Source organism: Oratosquilla oratoria, chromosome 29, assembly GCF_046742065.1.
Source record: "Oratosquilla oratoria isolate Oo_2021 chromosome 29, ASM4674206v1, whole genome shotgun sequence".
NCBI classification, from domain to species: domain Eukaryota; kingdom Metazoa; phylum Arthropoda; class Malacostraca; order Stomatopoda; family Squillidae; genus Oratosquilla; species Oratosquilla oratoria.
Genome location: NC_134805.1, coordinates 26,409,997 through 26,427,036, shown reverse-complemented (window position 1 = coordinate 26,427,036; position 17,040 = coordinate 26,409,997). Strand labels below are relative to the sequence as shown.

The 17,040-nt window shown below is 38.2% G+C and overlaps 1 protein-coding gene across 5 annotated transcripts; it reads right to left on the bottom strand.

The window, feature by feature from the left end:
- Positions 1-3,796: 3,796 nt before the first annotated feature.
- On the bottom strand, positions 3,797-16,631 carry LOC143040684 (TOX high mobility group box family member 4-like). Of its 5 annotated transcripts, none has more exons than XM_076211974.1 (7): positions 15,441-15,919; positions 13,229-13,303; positions 10,456-10,587; positions 8,237-8,312; positions 7,324-7,413; positions 5,062-5,179; positions 3,797-4,105 (listed from the first exon to the last, which is right to left on the bottom strand). In XM_076211974.1, exons 1-7 carry the CDS (start codon positions 15,780-15,782, stop codon positions 3,916-3,918), a joined length of 1,023 nt encoding a protein of 340 aa, XP_076068089.1. In that variant the 5' UTR covers positions 15,783-15,919; the 3' UTR covers positions 3,797-3,915. The 5 variants fall into 5 exon arrangements, with proteins under 5 accessions (XP_076068089.1, XP_076068092.1, XP_076068094.1 ...); XM_076211977.1 differs by having other exon boundaries at positions 3,804-4,105; positions 15,431-15,451; XM_076211979.1 differs by lacking the exon at positions 15,441-15,919 and adding an exon at positions 16,561-16,579 and having other exon boundaries at positions 3,806-4,105.
- Between the last annotated feature and the right edge of the window lie 409 nt (positions 16,632-17,040).

Genomic DNA, 17,040 nt, shown 5'->3' with positions numbered 1-17,040 from the left:
CCCGTAAGCTGGAAAAGACTTTGAAAAAATAACACACACACAACTGTGTACATATATACACATATATGTGCAAAATTCATCACAAAAACACATGAATATCAAATATGCTGGAAACCTTTGGGAAGTAAGAAAACTTCCAGGGAATGTAGAAATATTACAAATGGAAAACAAACGAATGACCAAAGAGGTTGACTGGAAAGAAACATAGGGAGGTCACACTTTGACCTCGCTCAGACTGAGTCTGAGTAATGACCTGTATTGTCCTAGGACAGGACCTGTGCTGGGAATTGCGGGGCCCAATTTGAAAGTTGTTAGCAGGGTCCATACTCTACAAAAGTTCGAAATTGATAGTCTTAGAATTATTTTCTTACCAGTTTCAATAAAGTCCGTCACAGCTTCCTCTGCCCAAGGTCTGGGCTTAACACATCCTTGTAAAGCCTACTTGAGACGCGGGGCCAAATTTTATCAAATCGGTCAAATAGGCTTAAAACTGGTCCTGCGGATCACTGAAGCATCTAAAATTAATGACAAAATCACTCGACCTCTAATTTTAGTAATATGATAAAAAAAAAAAATTCTCGGTGTAACAAGATTTAGTTTAATTCTACAACCGAAATGAAAGCCACATTTTTCTTTGTATTGTTTCAGTCAAATACATGAATATCATCTCCAACAGGAACAAAAACACCACTGGACAATTGGGTCGTTTATTATTGTTTTACTCTTACAATCAGTCTTTTACACGTTTGTGTCCCGTGTATTTTTTACACTATTTACATGGAATCATGTAGTGTATAATACACATAAATGTATTTGTATATGTATACATGTGTGTACACACACACAAATATATATATATATATATATATAATACTGATGACCCACTTTCGGAGAAGAATAAGCGAAGATATAGAGATCTGTATATTTCGATCACTAACTGTGATCCTCTTCGGCAGATATAAGTTACAAAGTACAGAGCAATGTGTATTTATAGTAAAGCAGTGAGGTAACATGAGGGGACGAGGCTCAGGTCAACACGCCCGGCACGCATGCTCGCATCTTGGTGGCTCAAGTCACATGACCGACGTTGCATGGGCCTTGTTGATTTTTGTCCACCGTTAATGTTGATGGTAACATTTTATTTATGGCAAAAGAAGAAATACAGTCTGGTGACCATTGACCATGGGAAATGTTATAATTTGGGAAATTATTTATTAAGGAGGATTCTACTATTTTTCTTCTGAAACTACATTTGGATTTATAAATTATATATATATATATATATATATATATATAATTATATATATATATATACACATACAGTACATGCATAAATATGTGGATGGTTTTTCCGAGGAATTCTTTAATGAAAAGATACAACATAATTTATATATATTGTATTATATATAAACAACACACACACACACACACACACACGGACGTAATCGCGCCGGTGTGTCGATTTTTCGCGCCGGGAGTTCGATTTGTTCGCGCCGGGAGTTCGATTTTTTCACGCCGAAGTTCGATTTTTCGCGCCGGAGGATGTTAAGTTCGATTTTTCGCGCTGGAGGGTGTTTTGCATCGAGAAGCCCCCTCCTGAGCTTCGAAGATCTTCGACGGGAGTTCCTCGCCGCGGGATTCCACCACGCGGAGGACACGCAGGGGCTCTGCCGCGTGTCGCGCAACGGTCCTGGGGAGCCGCGTCCCTTGTATCCTTCCTTCATTCCACGGGAGCCGAGTCCTCGATGGGGCATTCGCGCAACGAATTCCCTCCGAGGACATCGACCGTCAAGTCACCTCGAAGTCCAGGAGGAGACTCCCCGACGCCGCATAGGTCGATGTTTCGCGCCGAAATTCGCTTGTGACGGTTCCCGCCGGAGTACTTCGCGCCGATGACAGCCTCTGCCTCAGTGGCAGCGAAGGATCTCGCAGTACTGTTTCCGGCAGCATCGCAGATTTACCTCCTTCTCCATACGGGTACACTACTGTATGTATATGCATATAAATATATATGTTATGTGTGTGTTTGCGTATACACACACACACACACATTATATATACATACATATATATATTAGAATATATATATATACATATATATGTATATATATATATATATTAGAAAAAAAAAATAGATATATATATACATATACATATGCATGCTAATAAGAACACTGGTATGTGTGTTCACTTATACAAAGTAGACCACTTGGAAAAAGAAACTACTTTTTGCACTGAAGATGTAATATACGAAAGTGCTCTGCTTTGTTAGTTTCTTTTTCCAAGTGGTTTACTCTGCATATATATATATATATATATATATATATATTTATATATATATATATTTGGATGATGGAGAACATAAACACAAGGGAAAGCACAGAATCCTGATCACTCTTAAGTTTCGTTCACGTAGGAACTTCTTCAGTGTGCAGAAAACTGTGACAGAAGCTCAAGTACCAAACTCGGATATCTCTTCAGATGCTTAGGAAAGGTTGCTTTTATTTTTCTGGCACGTCCTAGAATTAAAAGGCCGGTTTGTCTTGCTAAATCCTCCTCGATGGTTTGAAGAATTCTCCTCCCCAGTTTGGTAAACGGTCGAATTTTTCCGCATGAACTACTAAAGAATTAGATGTCCTACGTGCTCTAATGTCTTTCTATGTTCAAAATCCTTTTGTCCCTCTTAAATAGCCGATTCACCATAGTATGCCATTGTGAGGTCTTTATCAAATAACCTATATAGCCTCTTATTGGTTACTCTAGCCATGTTCATACCCGTTTTTATCAGATATCTATCTATTACAGGTGAAGTTTCTGAGCCTGGTACCAATATAAAATTGGTGGTAATTTTATTTCTTTTTAATCTCCTCATCAATCCCTCTGGGTATCCAAGCTTGTCAAAGGCTTACATAATGTAATCAAATTCTTCCTGTAAGTATTCTTCACTACATATCTGTAGCACCCTGAGAAAAAAAGCCTATCACTATACCACTCTTTGTCCTATCATGTGTACAGAAGTAATGAACTAAATCATATTTGTTTTCTGTATACTGTATATAGCAGAGATTGTAAACCTATATGCATGTTGGATATACCACTGAAATGTTCTTAGAGATGTCTAGATTTTTGTAAGCGAAGTCATAATCTAGTTATTCAAATGGATGTTGGAGGACAAATAGCCCAGTGTGATAACTCTTTGATATCAATGTCCTGACAGCTGGCGGCCATCATCTTTGTCTCATTCCAAGTGTCAAAACAGATTTGCCTCTGATGTCGTCAGTCCCCAGTAAGACCTTGAACTGTGTCAAATTTCTTTTTCTTCTTAGAATGAGAGAGAAAATGCTATGTTGGCTATCTTCTTGTCCTCTGCCCCCAGGGTAATCAGTAATCAGTAAAAAAAGAAAATATATTATATATATATATATATAAATAAACAAATACATTGGATAGGGATGGTATGGAAGAGATTTAGGGAGGATAGCAGGAAGTACGTACATACATACATATACCATCGGCTTTTTCCCCCCCTTACATCGGAGGTGGCCAAAAAACGAAGGTGAACATTGTTTAAGTTGGTAATTTATGTACATATTTATATATGCATACAGTACCTATATACATACATATACCAAAGTTGTGCAATGTGCTTTTATGACTGGAAAGTAGACTCCACTCAAAAAAAAATACTGATCACTTTTATATTTACTCTTCCCACTTCCTATTTCTAAAGTAAAATGGTAGGAAGTAGGAAAAATAAATATAAAAGTGATGTTAAAAAACTCCTTAAACATTGACTGCGTACATCTCATGCAATTAATACCCATTACTAAATGCACATATAAATATGTACATAAATTACCAACTAAAACAATGTTCACCTTTATATACAAGGGTAATAAAAACCACATTATGTTTTCATGTTTTCTCTTTTAATTGTTTGATTTTAAAAATATAATATTCCTTCTGGACTTTGCAGAGGTCCCTTTGTGCATCCCAAGCTTCTTTCATTGAAACTAAACTTTCGTCAATCATTTTTTCTCTTCTTGCCTTCCATGATTGACTTACTTCTCTAGGGTTCAATGGGACACTAGGATTGGGCGGAAACCTGTAAGAATTGCACATATATTTGTCTAACATCAGTTACTGAAGTAAATGTGGCCTCATCACTGGCCACTGTGATTACTATACTTGCTACTTTTTGTGCAAATAATAGTATATATTCCAATAAACAATATTGAAGATGTAATTATATGTAAATGTTCTGCTTCATTAGGTGTGTTTTCCTGGTAGTTACTCTCATTCACACACCCACACACATACCTACATTGACTAAACTGTGCAGTGGTACCATTCTCGACCGCTAATTCTGTGATCCAAGTTTGAATCGCACCAAAGGCTGAAAGTTCAGCATCTCTACACTATGAGCTGGCACTTCAGGTCAAGTGGAAAAGGTGCTGGGTGTTCGTGTAACATCACAGCATTACCCATATATGAACTCCGAGCTCTCATCAAGGAGGGTAATAGCTGATGATCATGAGTCCATGCATGCATGCACACATTACATCCTTTCTTCCTTACAAGTACGGTAACCTTCTACCCCTTCCCAGACATATCCAAGAACCCACTCATTGTCCTCTCTGCCACTTCTTAGCACCTCATGCTTGGATCCGAAACAATGGTGCAAGACACAGCACTTCCACAGTAGGGCCCAACTACTGGAACTGATTTACACCCATTTGATTACATGGCAATCTCCACCGTCCATCCACTTATGAATTATACAGCTGACCATGAGAAATCCTTTAGAGGAACATCATTTCCTCATCCATTTATGACCTCATTTCATCCATTCTCTATCTTTTGTCCTCTTTCATCCTAAGACTGCTGAGACAACAAATAGGATTGTGTATTGGTGTGGGATGGGTGTAGTTGAGTGTATGCTTTGATTTGGCCATCCCTTTATAAGAGGAAAAAGACTTTTTAGTAAGCATATATGTATAATATAAAATTCACATTGCTACATATATATATTACATAAAGTCATCAAGATTCTAGCCATACCTTTCCTCTTGGTATTTTCTCATATCAACTGCAACACTGTCTCCATATTCAGTATTATCATGCTTTGACAAATTAGGGTCTTCTGTTGCAAGTTCCACTGGCTTATCTCCATCTTTCTCTGCTCATTAAACATGAAATGATCAAAATTATTTTTTTTCCTTGTATTGACATGCACTAAATATATGAGTAAAATAGATATGAATCACTATAAACACATTTAATCAGACCCTTTCACTGCACCAGAGTTTCCCTCAACTGAACAAGTCTTCCAGATGGTATTTAGAATAAAGGTACAAGTCATACAATCCAGTAAACATGTTAAATTAGATGGTTTAACTCTTCCACTTCAGTGAATTAAGTTAACCTAACCTAACCTAACTTAACCCGTCATCCAGGAGGTGCCAAGATAGAAGGGAGGGAGGAGGGTGGAGGGGAGTGGAATATATAAGAAATGAAATGGGTGGGAGTGATTTCTATGCCTTTTTCTTTTTGGCTACCCCCCATGTCAGGGGGAAAAAGCCTCTGGTGTATGTATGTATGCACTTCAGTGAATGAAATTGCCTTATGGCAGCTTAAAAAATGTTGAAGTTGTAAAATGCAGTGACAGGATTAATCTGTTCCATTATGCACATAATGTTATAAACTAACCTGTAAAACTAAACCTGGAATGATTCCTTTTCAATACTTCAAGAATACTGCTCACATTGCAGGGCAAAGCAAACATGTCATCTTAATTCAATACCTTCTCCCCTAAAGACATTAACATCCAGAACTCATCCAATTTTCTTTCTGAACACTACTACATAGTCCAAAAATTCCTCAATTACCATCACACCCATCACCCTGGCCCATGTATACTTATGCTCATCCTCTTGTGAAACAATGTATACAATACCACCATTTACCATTTTTACACATCTCAGTATTTCCCAATCATTTTTCCTGCCACCTCATTCCTCCCTACTGGGCTGACTTTATCTCTTATCATTAAGATCACCTAACAGCACATTTATGTTTCTCTCAGAACTCTACAAACTCATTTAATCAATCCAAAACACTTCCCACATCTTATTTTTCTCACTATCCTTCCATTAAATGTGAAGGGCTAGGGCAGAGGTGGGGAACCTGCGGCCTTTGATATACATACTATTTAAAAAATTATTTATTGTTTAAAAAGTATATTATTTATTATAAAAAGGGATAAAATAATGAATAAAAAAATAATAATTTGTTCAGTGCGGCCTCAATGTGGGACGATGAATTGTAAGGTGGCCTCCATGCACAAAAAGGTTCCCCACCCCTGGGCTAGGGTCTGGGAGGGGGATGCAAAGTATTACCCTGACAACTGGATCATTGAATGTACATGGATGACAACAACAAGGGACTGGTAGTGCACAAAGTGAGAAGGTGTGTTAGTTGTCAATGAACTGAAACTGAAGGGGCAGAGTGAGTTTAGGAATGTGGTGGGTGGTTAGGGTGTCTGGACTGGTGAGAGGGCAAGGAGAGGAGTGGTATTATTGCAAGTGATGAGATAGAGAAGTGTTTGGTGGAATGGAGAGAGGTGTTATCAAAGATAATGTAGGTAGATGTGAAATTGGGATGGGAGATACTTGTATTTCTCTATCTATATCTACATACCAAAAGCTATAGGCAGATAAATACCCACATCTTCCATCTCAATTTCACTTTCATCTACATTACCTTTGATGACATTGCACATTGAATGACCCAATTGTTAGGGTTCTGTTTGGGGTCCCCTTTCCAGACCCTCTTATGCCAACTTTTCATACATACATATACCAAGGCTTTTTCCCCCTTACAAGGGAGGTAGCCAAAAAGGGAAAGGCATAAAATCACTCCCACCCATTTCATCCCCAAATACACTCCACACCCCTCCCACCCTCCCTCTTATCCCTGCACCTTGCCCACTGTCTTGGGTCAGAAGCAGTCACTCAAGAAAAATACAGAAGGGAATCCTTACTCCCCTCACTCTGTCATTTGATCACCTTCTACGACACCCATGGGCAAAGTGAAGGCAGTTTTCTTCCCCCTCCCAATCTGTTTTTACAGTACAAACCTTTGCTCGTTTATTCCTACAGTAACATTTCTACCCTCACTTGCCTATAACAGGTTACTAAGTATCATTTCTAGGTTCCTAACCACCTAGACTTTACATTCCCAATTATTTCCTTTCACTCTCTTAGCTTTCAATTACTGTTGGATTACAGAATGGAACTATCAATCATGCTGACATATACTAACCTGTTACACAATTAGGTCTCTTAGATGGTGGCTCTTGAACATCCTTTGGCAATGGGTTAATCTTGCTCTTGCACTTATCACTGTTTGCAGCTAGAGGAAAGATGGCATTAATAGCATCGGCTATACTTTTATCACTTTGTTAACCATGGACCACCCTCTTCACATCCATCACAAACTTCCTTTCATTTACTAGCTCACATGCTAAGAGGATTTGTGGCTAAGTCCATTTAACAAAATTTAATTTCGTTTTGTAGTTCTGGCACTAGTTGAGGCCTGAGGGTCATGTTTGTGAAACCACTATTTTGTAAACATTACTGAATCTCAAATTCTGGCCTCAAATTTGCAGTTAATGGAACATATGTGATGTCATCATTATTTTGTGACCAACCCAACAGTAGGCTATCACTGCGAGTTGCATTACCAAGACAGTAGTTGTAAATCCAAGCTGACATAATTCACATACCTCATCTCATCCACTAGTAATCTTCAAGCCTCCAAACAGTTATTTGTTGAAATCATACATAAGCTAACATCAAAAGTAAGTACTTCACAGCCACATATAACAAAACTGGAATATGTCATGTGTCATGGATACTGTGCTCAAATAAAATAACACACAAGACGTAAATCTTTTCCTTCGTGATCTCCCTTCATTTTAGCAGTATCAAATACAAAATAAGGTACATGTAAGTAGGAAGCTGACTGAAGAGGCAAGCAAGGCTCAGAATAAAACCCCACCAAAGAGCATCACAGAGTAGACCAAAGCTCTACTGCTCCAAGCATGCTTCAATGGCCAACTGCGCGCAATGCTCTTTTCTTATAGGAATTACAAGTTCCGTCAAGCCTAGCTGGCTACTTTTAACTTTACCTCCAAAGCCATAAAAAGTAATCTGTAAAATGTGTAAACACTTACCCTTGCTCTTTGCATTCAAATACGCCTGATAGCTGGGTGAGGCATAATATATTTTCATTGCTTTCTCATATTCAAGCTGCAAGACAAAATGGACAAGACACAAGTAGTACCTAGGAGGTAGAGTACTGGGGAGGGGAGGCAAAGAAGTGAGAAGAATTCATTTTAAATAGAAGGATGGCTAAGGTCATTCAAAGTGCAAGAAGCAGCAAATTAGTAAATTATTTTTGGATAACATAGAAAAAACTCAACAAATGAATAAAGGAACTCTCTCAACTGAGTCTGAATACTGCATTTTGTTAAGGAAAATGGTATTGAGAGAAAAAAAAAAAAAGTTTGTATTTACCTAGTTGTATTCTACAGGAAAGGGAGCTACACTTCTGGTGTCTCGTCTTTGTATCTCGCCATATCTAATTTGCTCTTAAATTCATGTAATGTTTTTGCACACCCTATTGTTTCGTCTAGTATGTTCCATGTGATTCACCATGGTCTTTGAATCATGGGCTGGGCTCATGATCGACAGCTATTTCCCTTCTGACTAATCTATGGGTAATGCTGTGACCTTACATGTACACACACCCCCAACTCCCTGCCCACGAGAGTTGGAGTAACAACCCGCAGAGCAACAGTACTGAAATTATTTCAGCCCTGGGCGGGATTTGATCCCAAACCTCCGTAATGGCAGCCGGAAACTCTACCATCTGCGCCACGAGTTGTGTGTGCATGTATTCACCTTGGTCTTTGGATCGCGTGTTGGACTAGTAATCGACAGCTATTTCCCTCCCGGAAGAGAGCGCAGAGCTCGTATGACCAATCTATGGGTAATGCTATGTGTATATATACACATGCACACACACACACAAAAGCAAAAATATGTAAAAAAGTTGTCAAAAGTAAATGGATTAAACATTTGGAAGAGAATAATACACTAAATCCAAAACAATTTGGATTTAGACATGGAAAATCATGTGCTACAAACTTGATTTGCTTTTGCTCTGAGCTAATAGAAATAATGCAAGAAAGGGACGGATGGGCAGACTGTGCCTTCTTAGATCTACAAAAGGCATTTGATAAAGTACCACACAAAAAGCTACTTAAGAAAAATTCAAATAATACGTGGAGTACAAGGAAAGTTATTGGAATGGATGGAAGATTTCTTGAACAGGAGATATATGAGGGTGGTACAAGAACTCAAGAACTCAACCTGGGAAGAAATGATAAGAGGAATCCCACAAGGTTCTGATAATGTTTGCCATATATATAAATGACATGGATGAATATGTGGAATGTTATATGAACTTCTCTGCAAATGCTACAAAACTACTAATGAGAGTAAGTACAGAGAAGATTGTAAATCACTACAAAAAGACCTGGATAAAGTCTGGGAATGGAGTCAAAAGTGTGAAGTGAACTTCAACATAAAAAAATGTAGTATAATGGAATTTGGCAATAGTAAAAACAGAATATCAGAACACTATAAAGTTGGTACAAAGGAAGTTAAAAAAGTTAAATTGGAAAGGGACCTAAGAGTAATTATCAGCAATGACATGGCACCAGACAAACATCAACAAAATAGTCAGAGAAACCTTCAATTTACTAAGATCATTGAAAGTGTTCTTTGACTACTTGGATGAAGAAATGGTAAAGAAAATATTAGTTACATTGATAAGACCAAGACTGGAGTATGCTGCCCCACTATGGACACCCAGTACTAAAAAGAATATAGAGAAATTAGAAAGAATTCAAAGATCAATAACAAAGATGGCACCAACAATCTCCAAACTGACATATGAACAAAGATTGGACAAACTTGAACTACCAACCCTGGAACAAAGAAGAGAAAGAGGAGATCTACTGACCATCTACAGAATTATGAAAGGGATGGAAGTCCTTAATAGAGACAATTTACAAAAGCAAGATAAAAGAAAAACAAGAGGACATGAAAAGAAACTTAAAAAGGATAGTTATAGAAATGATCTGAAAAAGAATAATACCCACACAGAGTGGTGGATATCTGGAATAAATTGGATGAGGAAACAGTGAGTGCAAAAACTATACAAGAATCTAAAAACAAACTTGATGCTGAAAGATACAAAGATGGGTCAGTATGAGCATAGCTCTCTTCCTGTAAAATACAACTTGGTAAATACAACAACTACCTTTAACCCTAATAAATACTCTTGCTTATAAGTGCAGCACACTGTGCTAAGCTGATTGCTTACCTTCTCCGACTCGTATTCATCAGCCAAATCCTGCCTATAAGCTTCAGGTAGGTCATTCCACATGGATAAGATCATCTTGCCAATCTCCAATAGCTTGAGGTCAGGATTGGCAGCCTTCACTTGATCCCAGACCTTGAATGTGGAAGGTATTACAGCAAATTGTGATCTTGCAGTAATGGACCTTTATAGCCAAAATCCAAAACCTCTACAAAGTCTTACTCACCGATGTTCAAAAGCTATTGTATATACAGGATCATAAGCCTTTTGATATTAAGTTGCTCTCCAACTATTACAGTTCTTCAAGTGTATCTTTAAACATGTATATCATTTAAAGTTCATAAACTTCAATCATTTTGTTCTTCTTAACAAAATAGGATGTGCATCAAACTACCTAGAAACATATTATCTTCAAAATCATATCTTTAGACATGTGAATCATGTAAGAACAAAGAAGAAAAAAATAATTATGTCCACCTATCAGTTGACTTTGGGGGTATTCATAGAATGAATCACAGAAAAAGGCAAAAGCAAAGCTCTTACAACCATAGGACAAAATTTGATATATCCAAAATCGCATCATGCGTATTGAGCTCGTTGTTAATTAAGAAAATATATGGTTTCTCTTTTTAATGGAATGGCAGCACTGCACTTATTTTGAAATAAGTCTAAGACTTGCATGGCAGCACTGCACTTATTTTGAAAAAAGTCTAAGACTTGCAATGTATTATATTTTAATATCAGCATGTCATACTCAAAAGGAGAATCATAAATCTTCAATTTTTCTGTGCTAATGAATCAAACTTCTATATGCTTCCATTACTTTCTCAACATGTATTCTTAGCCAATAATCAAGTATATACAGCAATATTAAGTACATTAACTTCAAGTGAAGACCTCCATTAATAAAGCCACAAATGGTATTCCCTGAAATAAAATAAAACAACAAATGCAAGCACATGTAGACAGCAAGACCTGTTATTGCAACAATACAACAGTGTCTTCAGCTCCCCATGTCAGAATAAAATTGTACAAAACCCAGGAGAATTCTTTGCGGAGAACCCTGAACAGCTACAAATCACCGACTTGGACATCACAGCTGAAGACATACAGTCTGCAATAAAAGAACTGAGGCCAAATGCAGCTGCTGGACCAGATGGAGTACCAACCATGCTACTCCTAAGCTGTAGAAACACCTTGGCAAAACTGCTGCTTAGACTATGGAGAAAGTCCCTAGACACAGGAATAATCCCGGAGCTCCTCAAAACTGCCACTGTGTCCCCAATATACAAGGGTGGTGACAGATGCATCCCAAAGAATTATAGACCAGTTGCTCTAACATCACACCTGATCAAGATCTTTGAAAAGAGTGTCCGCAACAAAATAGTGAAATACATAGAGGACAACCAACTATTCAATGACAGCCAACACGACTTCAGAAAAGGAAGATCCTGCATATCAAAGCTCCTAGCTCATCATGATTGGGTCCTACACAACCTAGCTAAGGGGAAGAACATTGATGTAGTGTTCCTTAATTTTGGAAAGGCCTTTGATAAAGTGGACCATGGAATACTGTTACACAAACTCAGGGACCTTGGCATCACAGGGAAACTGGGCGTTTGGATCCATGCATTCCTCACAGGACGCCTACAGACAGTCTCGGTAGGAGGGTCCCGATCACAAAAATCATAGGTAATCAGCGGTGTACCCCAAGGCTCTGTATTGGGCCCACTCCTATTCCTGATCTACATGGGAGACATAAATGAGGGAGTGAATGGCTCTAGCCTCTCCTCATTTGCCGACGACACCAGTCTGAGCCTACCAATCACCAGTACTGATGATGTACCTAACCTCCAGAGAGACCTAGACACTGTATATGCCTGGGCCTCAAGAAATAACATGATCTTCAATGAAGACAAATTTGAAATACTGCGACATGGCCAACATCAAGCAATAAAAACTGAAACAAACCTACTCACAGAAGGAGGCCATGAAATTAGCTCACTTCAGGCCACTAAATGCCTGGGGGTACATCTGGGAGAAGACTGCAAATTTCACCACCACATAGCAGAAACTGTGAGAAGAGCGAGAGGGATGGCAGGCTGGGTACTCAGAACCTTCTGTACCAGAGAACCCAAAATAATGTTGACCCTCTGGAACACCATGATTCAGCCACTCTTAGACTACTGTAGCCAGCTGTGGTCCCCTCACAAAAGAGGGGAAATTCTGCAATTAGAGGCTGTCCAACACTCTTACACTAGGCAAATCAGAGGAATGAGGGAACTAAGCTACTGGGGATGTCTTAAAAAGTTGGGGCTCTATTCTCAACAACGAAGAAGAGAAAGGTATCGTGCAATCTATGTGTGGAAAATAATTGAAGGAAAGGTACCTAACCCAGCACCCCATTCACTACAGCCTTATAGCACTGAATGTGCAGAGAGGAAAATAACAAGGAAAGCAATACCGACCAAAGCTCCGGAAAGGATCAAGACCCTGCTAATGAATAGCCTGAGCCATGAGGGTCCAAAGGTCTTTAATGCCCTCCCGAGGGATATAAGAGATATCACCAGCTGTACAGTGGACAGACCGAAGGCTGGACTAGATAAATTCCTGTCATCAGTACCAGGCTAAACTGCAGGATGCTGGTCAACAAACACCATACCAGACCAGGTGACCTTAAAGAAATTGGACAGCAGGAATGGTAACAGTGGCGGATCACCATGGCTGTGAATAAGTCTTCTAGACACATCCAAGTAAATCCAAGTAAGTAAATTACCTTACGAGAATACTTCATGTAGGGCGTGACGGGCTTCTCAGGATCTTTGGGGGGTTTCGGAATTCGAGCTTTACTCTGTGGGGTAAGAAAATTACACATATCACTACCAAACCTAAGGAGCTTATATGCCATCAACTTTACTAATATGAATACGTGTGTGTATATACACAAACCTATTCATATATATATATATATATATATACACATATACACACACACAACAGTCGAAGTGACAGCAAAGTTTGGAACTTTAGGAAAACTTCAAATTTCGTGGATCTCAACAAGGGAGTATACATATTGGTCAAATGAACATACTTTGTCACCATTGTCAGGCTTTAAGATTTTCAAGTGATATGGACACGGTAAAGGAAACATGGACTAGAGGTGAAGCTTTTATTCCTGACGATTCGTCTATCGACTTTTTCAAAGGAATGAGCATACTAGATACATACAGAGTTTATATACATGCCATACGGCTCAAGGGGGTATATGAGTGTATAATGCTGTGTTCTGATTGGCCCGCTGGGACCGCCAATCACGAAGCGCTATACTCGCTGAGGATTTAGCCCAGGTGAAGCTCCCAGCCTTATTGTTGATATTGGGACGAGTGGTGATGTAAGCAGGTTCTATAGATTTCCTGGTCTTCTTATCCATACCTTCGTGTAGAATCTCGGCTTGGTTCCATTGTGGGAGGTGCCCAGATTCGTCAACATGCACAACCATTGCGTTGGTGAGTCTATGGTGACGGAGGTCGGCCTTATGCTCCCTGATTCTAGTGTCAAGCCCCCTCTTGGTCTCTCCATAGTATGCTTCATTGCATGATGTGCATGGGATCTTATATACGACGCTGTCTTTACTCCCCCTCATCTTAGTCTCGCTTCACCTGGGCTAAATCCTCAGCGAGTATAGCACTTCGTGATTGGCGGTCCCAGCGGGCCAATCGGAACACAGCGTTATACACTCATATACCCCCTTGAGCCGTATGGCGTGTATATAAACTCTGTATATATCTAGTATGCTCATTCCTTTGAGAAAGTCGATAGACGAAACGTCAGGAATAAAAGCTTCACCTCTAGTCCATGTTTCCTTTACCATGTCTATACAACTTGTTCATATGGATTTTCATTTTCAAGTGAAATTTTTCACAGATTCTGCTAGTACTAATCATAAATATAATTGCTATGACTGCTAAACATGTACGAGTAAGTATCTGATAGAAATTTCCTACAAGACTCCGAATGACATATAATTCTAAATTATTTGGATTGATACATCAAGCTTGCTCCATAAAAGTGAAGCTGTGAACTTGAAAGAACTTTTGTCCAAAACAGACCTGAAATGAGGTAATACAACAGACCACTTGATCATGCGTTGTGATAATGCACAGAGCATACGTGAACTTGATTATGTTTGAAATATCTAGCTGTCTGACCGTGTCCGTGTACAGTTTTGTGCACATGGCAAGTAGTTAAAAAGCTCACTCTGATTTCCACTGTAAACCAATTAAGACAACTATAATGGGGTACATCAAGACATGTTCTAGGATTTAATTTGAGTATTGCCCTGATAAGTTTGTTTTGGCAGATTTACAACTGCAATCAAAGTAACACACTGTGTTACTTTCATTACGGTTGTTGCTCATGATACCCAAGTCTATCTCAACTTATAATAAATCACAAACTACAAATCTGCCAACACAAACTTATCAGGGCAATACTCAAACCCTAGAATACTTATTAATGCATTCCATTTTTGTTATCTTTAATGGCTTACATTGGAAAACAGAGTGAGCTTTTTATCTACTTGCCATGTGCACAAAACTGTAAACAGTCAGACAGCTAAATATTTCAAACATAATCTAGTTCATGTACGCTCTGCGCATTATCACAACACACGATCTAGTGGTCAGTTGTATTACTTAGTTTCAGGTCTGTTTTGGACAGTTCTTTCAAGTTCACAGCTTCACGTTTATGAAATTATGGAACAAGCTTGATGTATCAATCCAATTTAGAATTATATGTCATTCAGAGTCTTGTAGGAAATTTCTCTTAGATACTTACTCGTACATGTCTAGCAGCCATAGCAATTATATCTATGATTAGTACTAGCAGAACCCGTGAAAATTTTCACTTGAAAATCTAAAAGCCTAGCAATGGTAGCAAACTATGTTCATTTGACCAATATAATACCTCAAATGTCTACCTTCATTTACATTATTTCTTCGTTGTCTCATTCTGTTCCTCCTATTTTCAAGATACTGCCTTCTTTCCTCTTTATTCATAGCATTTCTTCTCTGTAAATCTCTGTTCCTCATATTTTCAAGATACTGCCTTCTTTCCTCTTCATTCATAGCATTTCTTCTCTGTAAATCTCTGTTCCGCATATTTTCTAGATGCTTTTCTCTCTCTTGATTGTTCATATTTTTCCTCAATGCTTGCATTCGTTCTCTATTACGGTCTCGTATTATTTGTCTTTCTTGTGCTCCTAGTCTTTCTCGTCTTCTTCTCTGGCGTTCTCTTGCTGCCTCTCTCTGTTGTCTCACTCTTTCTTCCATGTTTTGGGCTTTAGTTGAAATACCAGTAATTTCAATTCAAAATAACTACTAATTTTTGTAGTTCGATGAACCATTTAGATTGTTGTATCCGTGATAAAATTGATCCATTCAAAACATACTTGCGCATGCAGGAAAGCCATGTACAAACATTGGAAATGTCTTCACGACCTATGGAGGAGTCATGAACACTATTAATAAGAATATATCTATTTACCCATTTAATTATTCATTTATTTACCAGTACTTATTTATCTATTATTTGTTTGTTTATCAATTTATTGATCTATCAATTAGTTTATTAACTTGAAATAATAATAATAATAATAATAATAATAATAAGTTTATTTGGCAAAGAATCATCACACATGAAGCGTAGATAATCATAATGACAGGAACACATAGTTCGAACTAATAATTGCAAATGCCGAGGATAACACAAAAAAAGCTTGTAAGCTTATTTCCATTGATGATTGTGGTCCTCATTAGATTGTTTTTCTACACTAAGTTACAGACAATATACGTAGGGGGTTAAAGGGACCAGAGATAGTCATGAGTAATACCAATTATCAGTACACATGATATGACATAAACATTGTTATAGTTTTGCTAATACAGTGTAACAGTACATACAATGATACATATTCATATACCAAAATACCTGTAATAATGTAATTAGTATGTACTAATACTAATAATACTGTACTATTGTATTTCTTATTTACTTTAGCTTTGGGTGGCATAGTAATTGCACAGCACTAAACAACAGCACCTAACACACAAGCGAAAACACTGCAAACACAGCTAATAAACGTCCTAACGTCCACACCCATCACGGTCTTGTTATTAACTAGTAAACAAATCAAAATACGCGCCATCACGCCATCAGCCACTCAGCGGACAAACGCCGAACTAACGGACGCATTCACCATACCCGCGAAATTTAGACTGTCGGACCAGACCAGCGGATTTTGACCTTTGCATCCGATATCCGGTAATTCGGTGTCCGCCAATGAGAGGTCAATCTATATTACTAAAGCGTTCAGAACACGTAGGATATTGAGACCAAAACTTGAATACCATCACAATAAGGAACATTGCGTTATGCAAAGGAACAACAAAATAATGCTAAAAGGTAACAAAACAGTATGAGTGAGTACCATATCAGAGTAGTATCATTAATGATATACTACATTATTCTACAGCTGTATCAACATGTTGTTATAGTGAATGCTACATTGCAACTAGGGTCACCTATCAA

Bases quoted from the DNA above. Each gene is read 5' to 3' on its own strand.
- LOC143040684 (XM_076211974.1), bottom strand. From the start codon at position 15,782: ATGGAAGAAAGAGTGAGACAACAGAGAGAGGCAGCAAGAGAACGCCAG. The intron at 13,304-15,440 runs GTAAATGAAGGT...CTTACCCCACAG, and splicing joins TGAGACAACGAAGAAATAAT to AGTAAAGCTCGAATTCCGAA. The intron at 8,313-10,455 runs GTAAGCAATCAG...TTTGTCTTGCAG, and splicing joins ATGAATACGAGTCGGAGAAG to CTTGAATATGAGAAAGCAAT.